General features: G+C 57.5%; 6 protein-coding genes across 6 annotated transcripts; 2 read left to right on the top strand and 4 right to left on the bottom strand.

The window, feature by feature from the left end:
• The first annotated feature begins 1,172 nt into the window (after window positions 1-1,172).
• Window positions 1,173-3,431, top strand: CRH1_2 (Licheninase). Its single transcript, XM_047981983.1, has 3 exons — window positions 1,173-1,485; window positions 1,568-2,057; window positions 2,149-3,431. The coding sequence occupies exons 2-3, from the start codon at window positions 1,943-1,945 to the stop codon at window positions 3,198-3,200; spliced, it is 1,167 nt and encodes a 388-aa protein (XP_047837944.1). The 5' UTR covers window positions 1,173-1,485; window positions 1,568-1,942; the 3' UTR covers window positions 3,201-3,431.
• Window positions 3,432-3,592: 161 nt separating this feature from the next.
• Window positions 3,593-7,726, bottom strand: TOP1 (DNA topoisomerase 1). The gene is made up of 6 exons (XM_047981982.1): window positions 7,396-7,726; window positions 6,991-7,211; window positions 5,303-6,931; window positions 4,994-5,245; window positions 4,491-4,940; window positions 3,593-4,432 (listed from the first exon to the last, which is right to left on the bottom strand). The coding sequence occupies exons 1-6, from the start codon at window positions 7,448-7,450 to the stop codon at window positions 4,292-4,294; spliced, it is 2,748 nt and encodes a 915-aa protein (XP_047837943.1). The 5' UTR covers window positions 7,451-7,726; the 3' UTR covers window positions 3,593-4,291.
• Window positions 7,727-7,883: 157 nt separating this feature from the next.
• Window positions 7,884-9,353, top strand: ATP3 (atp3 gamma subunit of the F1 sector of mitochondrial F1F0 ATP synthase). The gene is made up of 4 exons (XM_047981981.1): window positions 7,884-8,051; window positions 8,240-8,829; window positions 8,895-9,028; window positions 9,090-9,353. Exons 1-4 carry the CDS (start codon window positions 7,996-7,998, stop codon window positions 9,216-9,218), a joined length of 909 nt encoding a protein of 302 aa, XP_047837942.1. The 5' UTR covers window positions 7,884-7,995; the 3' UTR covers window positions 9,219-9,353.
• Window positions 9,354-9,624: 271 nt separating this feature from the next.
• Window positions 9,625-12,962, bottom strand: JDV02_001089 (Sarcosine oxidase; the record flags this gene model as incomplete). The annotated part of the gene is made up of 2 exons (XM_047981980.1): window positions 9,625-12,586; window positions 12,673-12,962. 2 exons carry the CDS (start codon window positions 12,960-12,962, stop codon window positions 9,625-9,627), a joined length of 3,252 nt encoding a protein of 1,083 aa, XP_047837941.1.
• A 777-nt stretch (window positions 12,963-13,739) lies between these two features.
• Window positions 13,740-15,906, bottom strand: VPS33 (Vacuolar protein-sorting-associated protein 33; the record flags this gene model as incomplete). Its single annotated transcript, XM_047981979.1, has 4 exons — window positions 13,740-13,846; window positions 13,900-15,483; window positions 15,555-15,750; window positions 15,829-15,906. The coding sequence occupies 4 exons, from the start codon at window positions 15,904-15,906 to the stop codon at window positions 13,740-13,742; spliced, it is 1,965 nt and encodes a 654-aa protein (XP_047837940.1).
• Window positions 15,907-16,322: 416 nt separating this feature from the next.
• On the bottom strand, window positions 16,323-17,622 carry JDV02_001087 (N-terminal E2 ubiquitin-conjugating enzyme). Its single transcript, XM_047981978.1, has 3 exons — window positions 17,293-17,622; window positions 17,075-17,228; window positions 16,323-17,011 (listed from the first exon to the last, which is right to left on the bottom strand). The coding sequence occupies exons 1-3, from the start codon at window positions 17,338-17,340 to the stop codon at window positions 16,743-16,745; spliced, it is 471 nt and encodes a 156-aa protein (XP_047837939.1). The 5' UTR covers window positions 17,341-17,622; the 3' UTR covers window positions 16,323-16,742.
• Window positions 17,623-17,902: the final 280 nt, after the last annotated feature.

Genomic DNA, 17,902 nt, shown 5'->3' with positions numbered 1-17,902 from the left:
CACCATTTTGCCCCTCGCCGGTGGAGGGGCTGCGATGCGAGGGCGAGTTGCGGCTAGCTGCAGTGCGCATGGCGGCGCTCGGGGCCATCGTCGAGCACCGTGGCGTCGGTGGTATTGACCAGTATTGAGCGCCCCGTGCACGTCCGCCGCAACCCGAGCGTCTTCGGGTTCGGGGCCGCGCGACGACACGACACGACGGGACGCTCTGCTGGCTGGCGCCGCAAGACGTCGCCCAGCGTCGCGCCGCCGCCGAAGTCACGAATGTGCTTCTTCGGACGCATCGTCGGGTTAAACAAGTGCGGGAGGGGGTGGGGGCGGGCGCGGTCGCCGCGATGCGTCAGGCCAAGTGATGTGAGCACCATAACTACGAACTGGCCCGCGGAGATGGTTATGAGTGAGTCGTCTAAGACTCAGCGTGTCGCGGAGGGATAGCGTAACACCTCACATACTTTGCACAGAATTCGGGTGTCGTACAGTGCACTCCGTGCCTTGCGCACTGACTCTCGGTCTCTCTCCTCCCGGCCTGCCGGACTCGAGCTAATGTGTAGCGCCGTGTAGTGTTTCGGCAGCTTCTGCCGGGTTTCGATCAGCAGGAGGCGAGTGGGAAGCGAGTGAGGCTGTCATGACAATTGGAACGCCAACGTCGGACTGTTGCTACGTAGGCCCTGCGTGCAAGGGTTACTTACCGCGCGTATGCACGTATACGAGCCCATAATCTACCACGCAGGTAGACATATTGATGCCGTTACTCAGAACGAAGTAGTACCTTATGCACGAAGTATACACTTCGTATAATGTGGCGTGAGGGCTCGTCGTGCGTGGAGGGCAAACCGCGAAGTTCCCGGAAGGGCGGATCACGCGTGTGCAGGGTAGGCCGGCTAGATTGCACGGCACCCGGGGCGACGCTTCGGTGGAGGCCCCGGGCTCCGGAGGGAGCGGCAGCAAGCGGCCCCGGCGGCACTGCAAAGAGACACGGGGACTTCTTCCATGGTGGCCCGCTGAACCTGGGGCGCGGGCGGCGGTGGACGGCGCGGCGGCGCGGCAACCATTTTACGGGGGGGGAGCTGCGGCGGTCGGCCCCACCTCCTAACCCCCCCAGCCACCCGCAAAGTCTCCAGCCCTTTTTTTTCTTCCATTTCCAGGCCCCACGTTAGTAGTTACGGCGCGGCCACCGTCAGGCCTCAACGGCCAGCAACCTGCTGCCCAGCTTCCCAAGCCCAAGGGTATTATTGCTCTATACCTGTACGGAGTACCTATCAAGTACGTCGCCTCGTGTCCAGCCAGTCCACATCCCACCCAGCCTCTCGTCTTTCTTTACCCCCCCTCCCATTTTCACCTCCACCCCAGTCACAAATCTTGGAAGGAGAGAAAAACAAAAATTGACCAGGCGGTTCGTGTCGTGTCGTGTCGTGGGCCTGCTGGCCGGCCCGCCAGGCGCAGGCCTATTAGGCGCATGCGCGCTTGCTTGCTTTCCAGGTATTGGGCGTAGGTAACCATCCTGTCCCCCCCCCCTGTTGTCGAGAACGCATGCCAGGATGCCCGTGTTCGTCTGCTGATGACGACAAAGTGCCAAGCAAGCAAGGCCCGTGACTCCGTGGCTGGGAGGGGGAAAGAGGGCCTGACAGCTGCGGACCTTTGATATTCGTAGGCTACCAACTACTTACTACCTTACCTTACCTTACCTTACCTACCAACTGCTTGCATGTTTTCCTTCTCTCTTCTCTCACCCCATCATCGCCCGAGTTGCTTCTCTACCCGAAAGTAGAGAGTAGATTTTCCAGGGACAACGACAATCAACAAATAAGAAACGGCACCGTCTGCAGCCGTTGGGGGCTTTCATCGATCCTTGCCCAGGCTTGCGGCCTCTCGACGAGCGCCGCCCTCCCACCACCCCCGGCCTCTCTTCCCTCGCGACACAACATCCACAATATCCACGGCCGTGATGAGGATCCCGTGCAGACCGGCCTATGCGGCGGCGGCATCGGCAGCGGTCGCCGCCCTTTTCCTCTTCGACACGGCCGCGGCGCAGACCTGGAGCCTGTGCAACCCGCTCAACAGTAAGACAAGACACTCCCCTCCCCCTCCCCGCCCTCCTCCCCCTTCTTCTTCCTCTCCGGCAGCACCACTGATGACGTGCGTCCCGCGCAGCACAATGTCCGCCCAACACGGCCCTCGGCATGACGGTCAACGTCGACTTCCGCAAGGGCGGCGTCAACTCGTTCGCCGCGTCCGGCTCGCCCAAGTACGACTCGGACGGCGTGAGCTTCACCGTCTCGCGCGGCGGCGACGCCCCGCAGCTCAACTCGCTCTTCTACATCATGTTTGGGCGCGTCGACGTGGTCATGAAGGCGGCCCCCGGCGCGGGCATCGTCTCCTCCCTCGTCCTCGAGTCCGACGACCTCGACGAGATCGACATGGAGTGGCTCGGCTCCAACCCGGACGAGATGCAGAGCAACTACTTCGGCAAGGGCCAGACCACGTCGGACAACCGCGGCAGGTTCCACGCCGTCCAGGGCACGCAGACGCGCTGGGTCAAGTACTCGGTCGTCTGGACAAAGGACAGCATCGTCTGGCTCGTCGACGACAAGGCCCTGCGCGAGCTCAAGCAGTCGGACGCCGCCTCCGGCCAGTACCCGCAGACGCCCATGCGCATCAAGTTTGGCGCCTGGGCCGGCGGCGACCCGAGCTTCAACGCCCCCGGCACCGTCAAGTGGGCGCGCGGCCCGACCGACTACTCCAAGGGGCCCTTCTCCATGCGCGTCCAGACCATCAAGATCGCCGACTACTCCACGGGCAAGCAGTACCGCTACAAGGACCAGACGGGCTCCTGGGAGAGCATCGAGGCCGTCGGCGGCTCCATCAACAGCAACGCCGACGGCAAGGCCGCCCCCATCGTCACCGCCACGCCCACTGCCGGCGGTGGTGCCCCCGCCGCCACCACCTTCGCGACCGTCCCCGTCGGCGGCATCGGCCGCGACGGCAGCTCCGCCACTAGGACCCAGACCGGCTGGCCCTGGGTCGCCGGCGCGAGCCCCACGGGCGGCACCATCCCCAGCGGCTGGTATATGACGCCCGAGGGCAAGATCATGCGCAGCAACACGGGCTCCGCCCAGGCCGGCAGTCGCCCTCCTACCTTGCTGCTGGCCGTCGTGGGCTCCCTGGCCGCCGGCGTCTTCAGCCTCCTACACCGGCTATGCTAGGCCGTGCTCTCACCGCGACGAAGGGCACGTGCCCTCGTCGATATTTGCGATGCTTATATACATATACATGGGCTCAGGCTCTTCCTCCACATGGCCAGAAAGGAACCTGACAGCGGCACGGAGAGGCTGGCGTACCCCCTCAGCTGTCTTTCATACACTTGGTTTGGGGAGGGAGGGGGGGCCATCACGCGTACACATACAACTTGCACTTACGGGACCGGGTAGAGAGCGATACTTTTGCGCTTTTTTATATTTCTTGCATTACAATGGCGCAGGGGGGGGGGGGGGGCGGCATAATGGGACCCGGCTTTGGTTTTGTCCCCCGGGGGCAGGCACATATGGGAGGGCACATTGCGATGGAACAATGCTTGACAATGGATAGAGCGGTGACCCCATGGCAAGGCAAAAAGGCCACTGTCAACATGTACGTACATATAGACGGTAATGCTTGCGCAAATTGCAACATGACCCTGCAGCAAAGGGTCCTCGAACATACACCTCATGTATCTCTCACCACGCTCGCGATCATCGGGATATTGCGCCCCAAGATAAAAACTTGCAACTTCCTACATGTCTTCTTTTCTAAAGTCAAAACCTTGGCACGTGCCAACCACCTTGTGCCTCCTCCCCTCACTCTTAGCGAGCTGAGCCCTGACCTTTTGGAACCCCTGCAGCCGTAACTACCAACCCAGATGTAGCTTGAATCCCGTGCCATAAGAATACACCTGCGTCTATGTTAGCAGCATTGGCTGCCTGCCGTCCCGCCCGGATAATTGATTGTCCTCTCTCCTGCCCTCTCGCAAAGAATCATGTTGTTCCCTTTTCGCCGCGTGCTCAAGTTCGCCATGTCCATGCCCACACCGTGTAGTAGCCATGAGTAGCGTCCGGTGCCCCCTGTTCTCGAGATATATGGTTTATGACATCTCATTTCTCTCTCGAGTACCGATGTGTAAGAATGCTCAAAGCTTAAAAATGACACTGCAAGAACCGAAAGATGACAAAGCTAAGCAAACCCAGGCAAAGCCACCCTATCGGAAAGAAATTCAAAAGAAAAGAAGGAAAAACGAAGGGGCTGGGCGTGCTGTGCCGCCCTAGAACTCCCAGTCGTCCGTATCCTCCACAGACTTGATGGCCCAGCGGAACTTGTCCCGAAGCGTCTTGGAGAAAAACTTCTCGATGGGTACATCAAACTTCTTGGAGAAGACAACAGTAAGACGCGGGTCGATGTAATTCTGCGACAGATTGGGTCAGCTCGGCCATGAGTTTGGGCGCTGCGCGCGGGAAGCTCACGATCTTGGAGGTGCCAAGGGCAACTTCCTTGTTGCCATCGCGGTCCTCAGCTTGCGTTTCTAGCGTCTTGATGCGGTCGTCGAGCTTCTCGATGGCGGCCATGAATTTCTCGACTGTGGGACCGCGGCCTTCGGCCTCGACCTTCTTGCTCCTATTCTCCTTCTTGAACTTTTGCTCGAGCTCCTTTACTGCGTGAAGACGCTCCTTAAGCTCCTTCTCAGGCATGGGCTTCTCCTTGTTGGCCTTGAGCTTCTCGTTCTCCTTCTCGAACTTCTTGGTGATCTTGGTCCGCTGCTCCTCGATGAGGAACTGCTGGTGCTCCTTGATCCATTCTTCGTCGAGGTCCTCATCGGGTTCGAACCAAGCCGCACCCTTCTTCTTCTTCTGAGTAGGGTCGATGTCCAGTATCATCTTCTTTGTCCGCCACTTCTGGTACCGAAGGCCCTTGATCTGGGGTGTGTCAGCGGCTTCAAGTCTTGGGCAATTATTGGCCTCGGGCTTACCCTATCGCCGAGCTTTTGCATCTGCTGCTCATGGCCGGCACCAACGGTCCTCTTGTGGTTGCAAAGGATGGCAACCTTACGATTGCAGTCATTGTAAAGCTTCACCTTCTCGGCGACGCTCCCCTTGGAGCGAGGGTCTTTGTGCAAACTCTTCAGAAGCTCCGACATGGTGAAGGACGCGTTATAAGTACGGAACACCTTGGCGGTCAGTCCGGGCATGCAGCTGTTGAGGTGCTTGTTCAGCTGGGAAGTCTGAAAAGAACATCTGTCAATACCAACGTTTCGCCACTTCGCTGAGCATCTACTCACGTTTAAGCGATCAAAAAGATCGTCCCCATCCGTCTTCGGGGGCTTCTTGAACAACTTTAAGTTTTTGAAAACCTGAGGGTCGACGATGGCACTCTCATTGTAGCGGATGCTGTCCTTGCCCAAGAAGTCAAATGTGACCTTGTTGGGTGGCTCAAGAGTGATGTGCTCATACTTTAATGAACAGCATCCCACCGTGTCCGCCTCGTTCTCAGTGTCCTTCTCGTTGCCGGCTCTGAGAGCGAGCTTGTCGATCAGGTACATGGCAGTAGCTCTCTGGCGGTCAGCCATGACCTCACTCTTCAGATCCCTCGTGTAGTCCTTGCGGATCTTGTCGATGTGTTTCTTGAGCTCTCTGGCCTTCTCAAACTTCTTGTAATCGCTCTGACCCTTGACATCACTGGCGGCGCCAAGCATTACATACTTGTAAGCGCCGTTGATGTTCTCCTGCCACATAGCAAGCCAGGTGGCCTTCTGGTCGTGCTGGACAGCCTTCCATTTGTGCCCCGCCGGGGGTTCAGGGATTTTGGCCTTCTTGCCGATGTTGATGGTAATCTGCTCTGGCATGACGCGAGTCTTGACACGGCCGGTCTTGGGATGCTCGCCGCGACCACGGAAGAGACTGGGCGGTTCCACCCTGAAGTTGCCGACCTTTTGTTTCCTGCCATCCCACACGCAGTGCAGGTAGGGAGCCTCAAAGGCGTCCTTTTTGGCCTTGGCGGCTTCTTTCTCTTCCTTTGACAGGTTCTTGGTCTTGTTGGCCTCGGTTTTGGCCGACCAGTATTCATAGATCTTGGAGAAGTCGCACTTGTCAAGGCTCTTGATGTCGACCTTGTTTCCTTGGGCATCCGTGGCACCATACTTTTTGATGTATTCGGCGAAGTCGGTGAAGAAGTTTTTGCGGAACACGGGATTGTCAAGGTGATGAGACGAAGCAGGCGTCATCATCGCCACCCAGAAAGTGGCCACCTCCTCAGCTTCCTTACTGAGGTTCACGGGCTTACCGTCGTACAGCAGTTTGACGTGCTTGGGAAGTGGCTCGTACTCCGGCGCGAAGAGCACGCCATTGTGTTCAAGAGTCTGCCATTTGATACTGTCGTCCTCAGGCTTGGGGGCGTTCCACCACGCGTACTCCTCTTCGGCGTCGCTCTCCTCCTTTGGCTTGGCTTTCTTCCCGTCCTTTGCAGGCGGCGCGGACTTGCCCTTCTTAGCGGGCGTGACCGCCTTCGCCTTCGACTTCTTGGATATGGGGGCATCTGAATCTGACTCTTCCTTCTTGACACCGTTTGACTTCCGCTTCGCGGGCGCTCCGTTGGACTGACGGCGCTTTTGAGTCGCCGACTTGGAAAGTGGCTCGTCGTCGGACTCGTCTTTCATCGCCTTCTTAGGGGTAGCCTTTTGCGCTTTTGCCTCTTTTGCGCGGATGGCCTTGGCTTGCACTTCTGCCTTCTTCTCGATGGCGGCTTTTTGCTGAGCAAGGCGTTGGCCCAAGGGGCGGTCATCATCGTCTGAAGTGTCGGGAAGCGCCGTCTCATCGTACGAGGGAGGGAGCTTCCTTGCTCGCCCCTTGCTTATCGGTGCGTCGTCGGAGTCCGATTCTGCGGGCTTGCTGGTGGGCTTGGGACGCTTGGCCTAAGGACACGAGGTAAGTCCAGGGTCTTGCACCGTTGCTGCAAAGGGGCAAAGCGTACTAGAGGTTCACCATCACTGTCGGAGTTGTCTCTGTAGTTGACCTTGGAGATTGACGATCGAGATTTGCGCTTGTTGGCGCCATTGACAGATGGAGCGTCGACATCCATGCCGCCCTCGACAGGCCCGTTGTGCAGGGACAGACCAACCATACTAGCCTTACCGTTGGGCAGGGCGCGATCCAACGCCTTGTCCTCGGAACGCGAAATGGTTGACGAGGAGACTGAGGGTAGGTGAAATAAACTTTGTCAGCGAAGAAAGGGTTTAATTGCGCAGTTTGGGCGCGGATGCGGGAAAGCAGGTGGCGGGCCCCGTCAGACGAACTGCGGCTGGAGGCGGCGCAACGCGACAGTCGAGGAAAACCACGAAGAGGTGCACAGGCATCGGGGGAAGAAGGAGGGACTCACGGCGTCCGTTGGGCCTCGCGAGGGGCATATCGTCGTCTGAACTGTCGTACGCCATGATGACGGCTCGTGGGGGGCGCGACTCGGCGGCTGGCGTTGGTGATCGCTGGTTGCTGGGATTAAACAGTTGACGTCGCACACGACCGAGTGTAGTGTAAGAGGTGCGTTGCGGAGGAGGGAAATTGAGATAGAGGGCACGCGGAGCGTGATGAAGAAGAGAAAATGTGGCGAGCCCACCCCTCAACGCCCCTCGAAGGTGATGAGGGAGAGAAATCGTCGGGTCCTTGGCGAGAAGCCCTAGAAGGATTGGGAGGGAAACGGAGGGCTGGAATCGAGAGAGGGCCGGTCGTGTTTTCTCGGCGAGGTCGCAGAGGCAGGCAGGCGCTCTACAGTGGCTCCTCATCACGTGACCCGACCCGTGCTAACCGCCGATTTGCCGGGAAAATGGCGCCGGAGCAAAACCAGTTGCATCCGTGAGGCATTCCCCCCGTCGAACAGCACGACACGACACTCCCTCTCCCCCCAATCAATTGATCCCGTCCCGCGAGATCAATTGGGTCACCGCCGGTCAGAGGCTCGATTCGTCTTTTCGCACCTGTCACGATGCTGTCACGCGCGGCCCGACCGGCTCTCCGAGCTGCAGCCTCAGCTCCTGCCCGGTGAGTTCCCGACCTGGCGGCTCATCCCGAGCAGGCCTTTGAATTTGTTGCCGAGGAGCCGCGCGGGCTCTGCGTCTCGACGGCGGCCGCCACGACGCCGCCCACGCTGCGACGACATGCCGCCCGCGCGCATTGCTGCTGTTGTCCAAAGACCGGGCCATTTTTGCTGACTCTTTATCGACATGCAGCGCTGCCACCGCCGGCAACGCTGGCGCGGCTGGGTATGCGACCCTCCGCGAGATCGAGGGCCGCCTCAAGTCCATCCGCAACATCGAGAAGATCACCAACACGATGAAGATTGTCGCCTCCACCAAGCTCACCCGCGCCCAGCGCAGCATGACCGAGTCGCGCAAGTACGGCCAGACCTCCAACGAGGTCTTCGAGTCGGCCGAGACCACCACCGCCGAGGGCGAGGAGAAGAAGTCGCTCATCATCGTCTGCTCCTCCGACAAGGGCCTCTGCGGCGGTATCCACTCTGGCATGAGCCGCAGAATCCGTGCTCTGTATGCCAACGAGTCGCCTTTTGACCTCGTCATCGTCGGCGAGAAGTGCAAGGCCCAGCTTCAGCGCACCAACAGCAAGAACATCCAGCTCACCTTTGCCGGCGTCGGCAAGGACGTCCCTACCTTCGCCGATGCCCAGGCCATCGCCGACCAGATCGTCATGCTCCCCACTGAATACACCGACGTCAAGATCCTGTACAACAAGTTCATCAACGCCCAGAGCTACGAGCCCACCTTCATTGAGGCATTTTCCGAGGAGGCTATTGCCCAGTCTCGTATGTTTATATGGTGAATCCGAGAGTAGCTAAAGGGCCATGATACTGATTTGCGTGCCTCACAGCCAACATCTCGTCGTTCGAGGTTGACGACGAAGTTCTGTCCAACCTCCGCGAGTACAGCCTGGCCAACTCCCTGTACTGGGCTCTTGCCGAGGGCCACGCCTGCGAGCAATCTGCCCGACGAAACGCCATGGACGTGAGTGATCTCCTCTCGGCACTTAGTGAATTCCCGGCACCGTGCTTACAAAATACCGCAGAACGCTTCCAAGAACGCCGGTGAGATGATTGGCAAGTACCAGATTCTCTACAACCGTACCCGACAGGCCGTCATTACCGGAGAGCTGGTTGAGATCATCACTGGTGCCACCGCCTCGGAGGACATGTAAATGGTGTGAGAAAATCCAAGCCGGAGTTGAACGATTCCCTTTGTACCAAAGCTAGAGGTTACCCGCAGTGGTTTCCGCAGTGTATCAAAGCCTCCAATAAATTCCTTACAGTAGACTATTCTACTTCATTATTTCACTGGAGAATTGTTTCAGTACAGAAGAGGCCGGCTTGCTCTCGCAGAAGCCTTGTGGCCATCAGCTATATTTGTCCCGGCCGCAGCTAACTATGCAACCAACCCGCTCCTCTTCGATCTGTGGACGCCAAAGGGCCGCCGGGGCAGACTCAAGCCCGCAAACCTCTCACGGCACATATGCAATGGTTGCTATATATATATACAAACCCAGCAACGGAGCAAAGACGAGAATTACAATTATGACATGTATGAGAGGACCGTGAGATGGCGACTCACCTGTCCATCTCGCTGGGTTGACCCTCCACGTAGCTTACATGCCTGGCCCTGCGATGCTTGTGCGAGAGCCGCGCTTCGTATGCAGCGTCGCCGTCGCCCGATTCAAACGGATGCTCCTTTTCGTACGTGGCCCTGAGGGACATTGCCCTCTGATCCCATTTCTGGGACTCATCGTTGAATATCTGCATGGCCTCGGAATAAGCTCGCTTCTGGAGAGCTGCTTCGTCCTCAAAAGGCTTGCGTTCTTCTGGTGTGGCCTCCTTCCACATCTTGGAGGTCATCATGCGCACTTCATTCGGTAAGCTGCGCGTCTTGCCGGTCTTGCGGTTCTCCTCGCACCGCTTCTTCGCGTCTTCAAAATGCGCCTTGCTATAGAGTAGGTAAGCGTTCCCCGCGACCTTGTTCGGTCGGGCAGGTCTCTCTCCAATCTGTAAGCGAATGAAGTCCCAGACCTCAACTTCGTACGCCTCCAAGCGAGCCTGTCTGGGATCCTTGGCGGCCTCCTTACGTTTGTGTAATAAGAGTGAGTCCCTTGGTAGGATAAGCGGCGTTGGTACTTCCACTGGGCCGAGCATTGCCTCCAAGACCTCGGAAGCCGCTCGCAAACCCGACAGATAGGCCCCGTGCACCGTAGCCGGATGGGTGCCGATCGTGTGCTCGCCAGCAAATAAAAGGTTGCCTATGCCTCGCGACATGGTATCATAATCATCCGGCAACATTCCAGAAGCAGCTGATGAGTAGCTGCCGCGCGCAAATCGGTCTGAGCCCCAGCGAGTCACCACCGACTCGACAGGATAGGGAACCTCTTTGCCGAAGACACTTCGCAATATTTCTGTGGCCTCAGAAATGAGCTGGTCGTTACTGGAGTGCTCTGTCTCGAAACCAGCATCGCCAGCCATTAGAGCGATGAGGCACGGCAGGCCGGTGGTGCTTGTGACGTTGAACCATTGGAAGAAGCGACCGCGGTTCAGCCCATAGTCCTTCTGCAACGTGCTGTGGCGGTTCGGGGCGTCGCGAAGGACACCGAAGATGTGCCGATGTTGCTCCCAGAACACCTTGTCGTATACCAATACCACCTTGTTGAGGACCCCGAATCCAAGACGCTCAATGGCATCCGTCTTCCACGCAGGCAGCGGAGGGTCAAACGTGATATTTCCTTGTTTCAAGACACCTAGTGGAACTGTGCAAATGACGCAGTCGGCTTCGATGACTCTGCCGTCCTCTGATTCAATGCACGCAGGGCCGGTGAAGTCCTCACTGTGGTACTTGATCTTGCTGACAGGGAAATTTGAGGTCAAGTCTAACATGCTTGGGCAACGCAGTAGGCCTCGGGCAACACTCTGGTAGCCTCCCACAACCATAGTATGGTGGCCTTCCCACTCGTTGCCAGCATCAATATCCCATAGCCCAAGGCTCAGGTTGTGCAGGTTCGTGGCATTGCTGTATTCGAGATTGGCTATGTGCCAGTTGATGAGCCGATGATCTTGAGGATTCAGATCCACTAGTTGTCGGTATTGTGTGATCGCGAAGTCCAGCAAAGAACCTAGGGTGGCTTCTTCGCGAGCCGCAGCAGCGACGAGGTCGATGTCGGGATCGTTAGAAGCACCGGGTCTTAGATTCCAGCCCATTATCTTCGCCTTATCCGATGCACGCAGTGTGCCAGGTACTCCGGGTTCGGTGTGCACTCGCCCGGTGAGCTTGTCCGCCGAAACCGGCACCATGTTGACCTTCTCAGGAACGCTCTGCTGAGATACAGGGGGCGCGTGAGGTAGGGCCGCTGTTGCCTCTTCTACCTGCATGATGGATCTAGGGTTGTTTCCGTCGTTTTGGCTATCTCGCCCTTCGTCCAAAAGATCCCGGTTGCCTTCAATCAACTTGGAAGGCTGTGGTTTGAATTTGTACTCGCTCACTCGATCGAGACAGTCATTGTATAGCCTCTCCACTAGCTCGTCACGGACAGGGTCTACCGGCTTTCCGTTGCTGTCGTAAATCGTTGTCTCGGCTGACAAGGTATGGTATGGAAGTCCCAGCTGCCCACGGACGAGAACGTTCATTGGGTTGCCTCTGTTGAAGCCCGTGATAATCATGCCCCCCATCTCGGCGGTATGTCTTTTGCCGTTGAAGTCGGTAACGTCGTTGATGGGCTTGGATCGGAACTCGCGCGAATAAACCCTGCCACCGACGCGACGTCTGCCTTCCACAACCACGACGCGTGGTATTTCCTCCCCACCATCGTGATACCTGTCCGCGTGCTGTTTGAAAAGGCCTTCCAGTTGTCTCGCACATGCCAAACCGGAAATACCGGCGCCAACAACTGCCACTGTTTTGCGTCTCTTGACTCGCGGCATGTCGTGCTCGGTGACGAGGGTTTCTGGCAAGGCGACACATCCAAAGTTGATGTACCCCCGCCGAACCAGCCAGTCATAGCAGACACTGGCAGCATCGAACCATCGTGCGCTGGCGCAGCCCACGGCCTCCTGACGAGTAACACATGCCCAGGGGCGCCTGATCCATATGCGCAGTATCCGGTTTCTCAGGTTGAGATACGTTGTGACCTGGGAATGCGAAATATGATGTCGAAGCAAATGATACTCGTCTGGATGGAGCGCATACGGATTGAGTCGCGACGACTCCGCCGCTTCGATGCATTCAGCAGCGTATTGATGAGGGGGGATGTCGGTGGGGATGGACGATTTGGGAAGAACTGTGAAATTGAGCCGGTCAATACCGTGGTGATAGGACAAGGGTGTGAAGATTCGAGCCTGTCCGTCGTTCTGCTGGGATCGTGTTGATTCGGCCTCGGCAGGGGTAGTAGCTTTGCTTGAGCTTGCAGATTTGAGCGATGAGACGTCGGATAGTTCCGTGAGAGCTGACAGGGAGGACGTGAAGGAGTCGACGATGCCGTCCTCGTCAGCGGCTTGAAACAAGACACCGTCATTGTCCTGGCTCATGTCCTCGCTTTTCAATGTTAATTACCGGAAGGCAGAGTTCTTGTCGTGATGCGGAAGGGTAAGGGAGTGAGCGGCAAATTCGAGAAGGCTTACTCGGAAGGCCCAATGTCCATTTGTAATGATGATAAGCCAGAGTCGTCGATGCCCGCGTCCTCTTCCCATACTTTGATCGCCGGGGCGGTCTCAGGGCAGCGTTCCGAGGAAGCGTCCCGGGACCGCGCTGGTGTCTCGACGTGGGAAGGAGGCAACGCCATTTCTCCACCCTTAGTTTGAGGGGCAGGTATGACCCTGGACAACGGCGACCCTAAGCTGTCTGAACGGCCGAAGCAGCCTCCAACGAGTATATTCTCCTCACCAAGGCCGCTTTCGATACCCTGGTCCATGATGGCGCTTTGTTGCATTGCAAGGGCGTTGAAGGGCGTGTTGCTGCGGGTTCCTCTCGCGGTGCGCTCGAAGAGGCGATGTTTCCCTCGGTCTGGTCCTTCGCACTGCTATAGTCACAAACAATTGAAGCGATGGTGAGGCATGATGTAACTCTGCGTGATAAGTCCGGGCTGCATTGCGCCGTGGTATCAGCAAAGACTTGCCCATGACAACAGGCGTATAAGCGTCATATCATGATGGACTGACCAGGCCAGGGGACTTATTCGACGACCTCAGGCGTGCATAGCTCAGTCGGTGCAACGGTGCGGGCTGGGCGTCTGAGGGCAGCTACCAATTCATTGAAAGCTGCTCAAATGTCGGACCGCCCACACGGACAGGCGTGAATGGTTGCTATAAAATGACACGAAGAGACGCCCCGTGAAGGAAATTGAAGCCATCAGTTCATCAAGCGGTAGCCCAGACTCCCGGCTCTGACACTAACCCGGCGACTCGATTACGATCACGTGCAGTACCCACCAACCAATGGCCGCGATCGGTGCGGTGGAGCTTCGCATCGAATGCAACGCGCCGACCTTCGAAAGGCAAAGGAATCAGCGCTCACAGTCATTGCACGAAAGTGCATACGCCATCGTCTATCGCCCCTTGCGCCGCACCGATGTCTATGCAGGTGGAAAGGAATAATGTCGCCGACATGGTCAGGCTCAGCAAATCAGTCTTGAGCCGCGCCGCATCGGCCCCGACCGGGCGACCCGAACGAAATACAGCCCTTCCGCGCGTTAGCTTGAGCCCGCCTGCCTGGCGTAAGACTCCGTCTCGACGGCCGCGTCCATCATCCTGTTTCCGCTAATGATCGATGTGGTGCAGATGACAATGTTCCGGCGGTCTGGTGCCCTGTCAGCTCACAGTAGTGGCCATCTGGACGCCTCAAGCTCTTACCTTCTTCCTGCTTCGCAATGAATCGCAGAGCCGCAATCTCCGTAAATGTGACCCCACCGACGAATACTACAAAGACAGTCTGGTTGTGATTGCTGCCAGATAGCAAAGCCCGTGCCTTGACGGCCTTGTCCTCTCCCTTTTGGAGCTCGTAGAAAGCAGGCCCGCGGACATGCTTCACCGCCGGGTGGAGGCCGTGCCACCCCTGACCCGCGGCATTCTGTGCCGCGGTTCCGCCCTGCTCACCCTTTGTAAGAGAGAGCAGGTGCGCCTTTTGCACAACACTTTGGACAAGGCGAATAGACAAAGGGGCATATCCGCTGTACACATAAGCGATGTCGTTGGGGTCATCCTCCTTGACCTCATCAAATATGAGCCGCAGCTGCTTTCGCAGATACGCGTAGTTGGTCTTCGTGCCGGTCTCGCCCGAGTTTCCCGTCATGGGAATCATACCCGCAAGTGGAGATGATCGTGACAAGAATAGCTGGAGCCTCTCCAGGTTATTGAGCGTCAGAATATGTTGAAAGCCGTACCCTTGGAGGATGAGTCGGCGAAACTGATCGAACTCCTTCGGCTTGATTCCTCCGGAGATGCACGAATATATGCACAATAGCCTGAGCGTTTCCCTGATCGGGGCGCCCCGAGCTATCAGCTCTTCTATGCCGTCGAACTGTGATGACGGGTCTGCACCGGCAGCCAGATTTTGCTGGACTTCCAACAAGCCCTTGAACTGGTCTGTCCGCGTGTGCTTGATTATTTCTTCGGCGAGACCCGTGTGTATCCTCACACTCTGGTGCTCCTGCTGGTACCCCGGAAGCTGGCTGACGAACTCCTTGAGCTCAGCGAGTGTCTTGGTTTTTTGCTTGCTTTCATAGTCCGTCTGGACCTGCTGTAGACGGCGAGCCACTTTGTTGAGCAGGCCGCCTACGATGGCAAAGTTGGCGTCCCGTAGCTGTTCGTATAGCTTATCGCTCGAGTCGAGTACGATTGTTCTATCCTTGCTCTGAGATGTAGCTGCTGATGATTGGGCCGGTGCACCCACAATGGTCGTGTCGACTTTTGTCTGATTGTTTTGTATGCCAAAGACCTCGTCAATGAGGCCCTCGTACGTCAGCTGTGTTAGTAGCGGCGTGACAAAGTCCACCTCGCGATCGATGATGATGACAGACTCGGTTGTCGTGCTTGGAGTCAGTCCAGCTTTGTTCGTGTCGGTGTCATCGCCACCGGCAAGGAGCTCCTGACGCATGCGGCAGAGCAGGTCTGACACCCGTTTCGCGTTTTCGCCAAAGCCAATGATCCGCGGGAACAGGCCTTGGTTTTGTTGTATCTCCATGAGGGCCTTGGCCAGGAGGTAGTTGGGCGTGATGTCTTTGGACAGGTATAGGTCTCGAAATGAGTCGTCAAGCTCCAGCGAGAGGACATCTTTCTCAATGGGGAAGAAGGACAGCGGGAGCTCTGAGATGCTCACATCTCCCAGCACACCGGCCTCTTCAAGTAGCTGATCTGACACTAAGGTCCGTCGTGGAACCCAAAGTATGTGGAACTCATGGGTGGTCTGACTCTCGCGCTGCACCCGCTTGATCTGATCTGCATGATGAGAAGGACGTTAGAGTCGGGCGGCCCGTAGAGTGGACGGAATTTAGGCCAAGCTCCCGTACTCGCTATCGTCTCGGCATGGCGGCCGACCTCTCCCCTCGCGACGAACACGACATTATGCTGACTGGTGTCGACGTTGTTGTTTTCGAGAATGAAGAACTTGTCGACGCCGTATTCCTTCAAGGTAGCGACCTTGACTATGTTGCCGATGGGACCGACAAGGCTGCGGTCGAACACGAGGTTCTTCTTCCCGCGGACCTATAGACGTCACATCTCAGCGGTCAAGTCTCCGTAGGGTGCCGCGTTCAGGCTGTCCCGACAGGCAGCCATACTTACACCCTCGAGCAGGTAGAGCAAGTCTTTGCGAGACTTGGCTCGAACCTGCTCGGTGCTAAAGTCAGTTCGGGGCGCCATGGCTGCTCACGCAGTCGCAGGAAGCAAGCCGTGGGGAGAGCTCCCATGAGCTGGTGTTGGAGCTCCGGAGTCCGATTTGTGCACGGTGGAGGCAGTGAGGACGCGGCGGACGGCTGAGGGGCAATGACGCGCTACTGGGGGGACTGCGCTCAGAGCGGGTTCCAGTTCTGCCACGGCCGGCGCCCCTGGTTGCCCTGGGCGGTGTGGGACTAGTGGACTGAGCACCTGCGTCCAGGTACCTCAAGGCTGGGAGACGTGGACAGGTTGCAGGTGAAAGCGTGCAGCTGATGGCGGGGTACCTACCCCGCTGAAGCCCTGCAGAGAGGTGAACCTCACCTATAGTAATGTCGGTGAAGCGAACGTCCCAATAAGACGTCATCAACCCGTTTTCGAGGTCCGGGTTGTCTGTTGACAGCCACACAACTCACAAGCAAATGATGACCAGAGAAAAGAGGTCTGTTTTACTATGCAGATGCACTTCCTGCTCCAACCGCCGTGTTTTCTCCTCACACAAAGCCCAGCCGCTGTTCTCAAGCTCCCATTGCGGGTGTACTCGGGATTTACCCAGAACGAATGCGGCAACTTGCTCCTGTCGAAGGAGAGCACGTCGACCTAGCCGCACCAGATCAGGACGATAGAAAGGGTCTCCTTGGAAATCGATAGAATCATAAGTATGACGCGCCAGTTGCTGCTCTAAAAGTGGATTGTGCGAATGCGTTTCCCAAGCGCCTGGTCGATCGAGACAATGCGCCGTCCCCAACCCATGTTTTCCAAATGCAAAAAAATGCAACTCGATCGCTCGCACAAGATGCGGATAATGTCAAGTATTCCGTATGTCATACGGTGTTATCATGGTAGAGGAATTCGATGTCACGCGGCCGCTGTCTGTTGCCCCGGACGAACTCGGCGTCTCCGGGCGGTCGTTCGTTCTTGGTGTTGCTCGTGAGCATACTCTGTATGCTCATGCAGACGCTCTCTGCGCTTTGAACTGGGCTCCAACCCTGACTGCCCAGGAGGTCGAGGCATATGATGCCGTTGGAGTAGATATGAGGGTGCATAGGGATAGGGCGGTTCGGCTGTTCGTCAAACGTGACCTCAGGCGGCTCTGCGGTCATGCCACCATTAGTGCGACTTCGACCCTGGACACGCCATGCTGCCCTGTACATACCTATCGGGTACGACTCCGGGAAGAGGAACTTGAGCCGATACGACTGGTCCTTGTATAGAGGGTTGTTGTCGAGCACTCGGATGTCCAGCGTCCACTCCCTGAGGCTGTCGCCGTCGACGAGCTCGATGCCAGGCGGCAGGCCATGCTTGTCGATCTGCGGTGGGGTGAGCCTCGTCAGCATCACAGGCCTCTGCGTGGCAGCAGCGGTATTCGCCCACCTTGTGGCGCTCTTTGGCTACGCGCTTCTCGCGCAGATGCGTTGCCATTTCGCTCGCCTGGTACGGCAGTGGTGGTGATAGAAGAGCACCGGCCCAGCTGAGGGGATTCGGCAGCGGCCTTGACCACGTTGTCGGCAAGTTGGGGGATCCGTGCACCGAGAAGCGCCCGCGGCGGCGACGAGACAAGAGCAAGGCAAAGAAAGGTTGGGTGGAACCAGGTGCCAGATCAGGCAGAGCTGGCGAGGCGACGAGCTATGCAGGCCCGGGCCCATACTTGAGCCTTTGCCTGTTGTTACTACCAGGGTTCCTGCGTCGGTGCATGTCACTGAGTGATTGGGCTGTAGCTGCGATTGGCCACTGCAGTGGGCAGCTTGCGTCGCTGCGTTAGGTAAGCTTGCTGCAGCGGTTTTGACTGCCCGCGCCTGCACAGGCGTTGTACAACCTAGTACTAACTACACCCTCTGTACGGAGTACTAAGGTGAGTACTAACTGATGCACCGCCAGCAGGACCTCCGATGGAAGGCAGTCACTCTTTTGTAGCCTCAGTGCGAAGCTGACAGTGCTGTCTCTCTCTACTCGGTGCGTTGGCTGCCGGTCGGTCTCAGCGCAC

Source organism: Purpureocillium takamizusanense, chromosome 1 (assembly GCF_022605165.1).
Source record: "Purpureocillium takamizusanense chromosome 1, complete sequence".
Classification (NCBI taxonomy): Eukaryota; Fungi; Ascomycota; class Sordariomycetes; order Hypocreales; family Ophiocordycipitaceae; genus Purpureocillium; species Purpureocillium takamizusanense.
The sequence above is the reverse complement of the archived record's forward strand: the minus strand, read 5'-3'. Positions and strand labels throughout refer to the sequence as shown.

Excerpts from the sequence above, each read along its gene's own strand:
- CRH1_2 (XM_047981983.1), top strand. The coding sequence starts at position 1,943 with ATGAGGATCCCGTGCAGACCGGCCTATGCGGCGGCGGCATCGGCAGCG. Across the intron at positions 2,058-2,148 it reads CCTGTGCAACCCGCTCAACA|CACAATGTCCGCCCAACACG; the intron begins GTAAGACAAGAC and ends CGTCCCGCGCAG.
- TOP1 (XM_047981982.1), bottom strand. The coding sequence starts at position 7,450 with ATGGCGTACGACAGTTCAGACGACGATATGCCCCTCGCGAGGCCCAAC. Across the intron at positions 6,932-6,990 it reads ACAGTGATGGTGAACCTCTA|GCCAAGCGTCCCAAGCCCAC; the intron begins GTACGCTTTGCC and ends TCGTGTCCTTAG. Across the intron at positions 4,433-4,490 it reads CCCTTGGCACCTCCAAGATC|AATTACATCGACCCGCGTCT; the intron begins GTGAGCTTCCCG and ends AATCTGTCGCAG.
- ATP3 (XM_047981981.1), top strand. The coding sequence starts at position 7,996 with ATGCTGTCACGCGCGGCCCGACCGGCTCTCCGAGCTGCAGCCTCAGCT. Across the intron at positions 8,830-8,894 it reads GGAGGCTATTGCCCAGTCTC|CCAACATCTCGTCGTTCGAG; the intron begins GTATGTTTATAT and ends CGTGCCTCACAG. Across the intron at positions 9,029-9,089 it reads CCCGACGAAACGCCATGGAC|AACGCTTCCAAGAACGCCGG; the intron begins GTGAGTGATCTC and ends AAAATACCGCAG.
- JDV02_001087 (XM_047981978.1), bottom strand. The coding sequence starts at position 17,340 with ATGGCAACGCATCTGCGCGAGAAGCGCGTAGCCAAAGAGCGCCACAAG. Across the intron at positions 17,229-17,292 it reads TAGCCAAAGAGCGCCACAAG|ATCGACAAGCATGGCCTGCC; the intron begins GTGGGCGAATAC and ends ACCCCACCGCAG. Across the intron at positions 17,012-17,074 it reads CCCGGAGTCGTACCCGATAG|AGCCGCCTGAGGTCACGTTT; the intron begins GTATGTACAGGG and ends GCATGACCGCAG.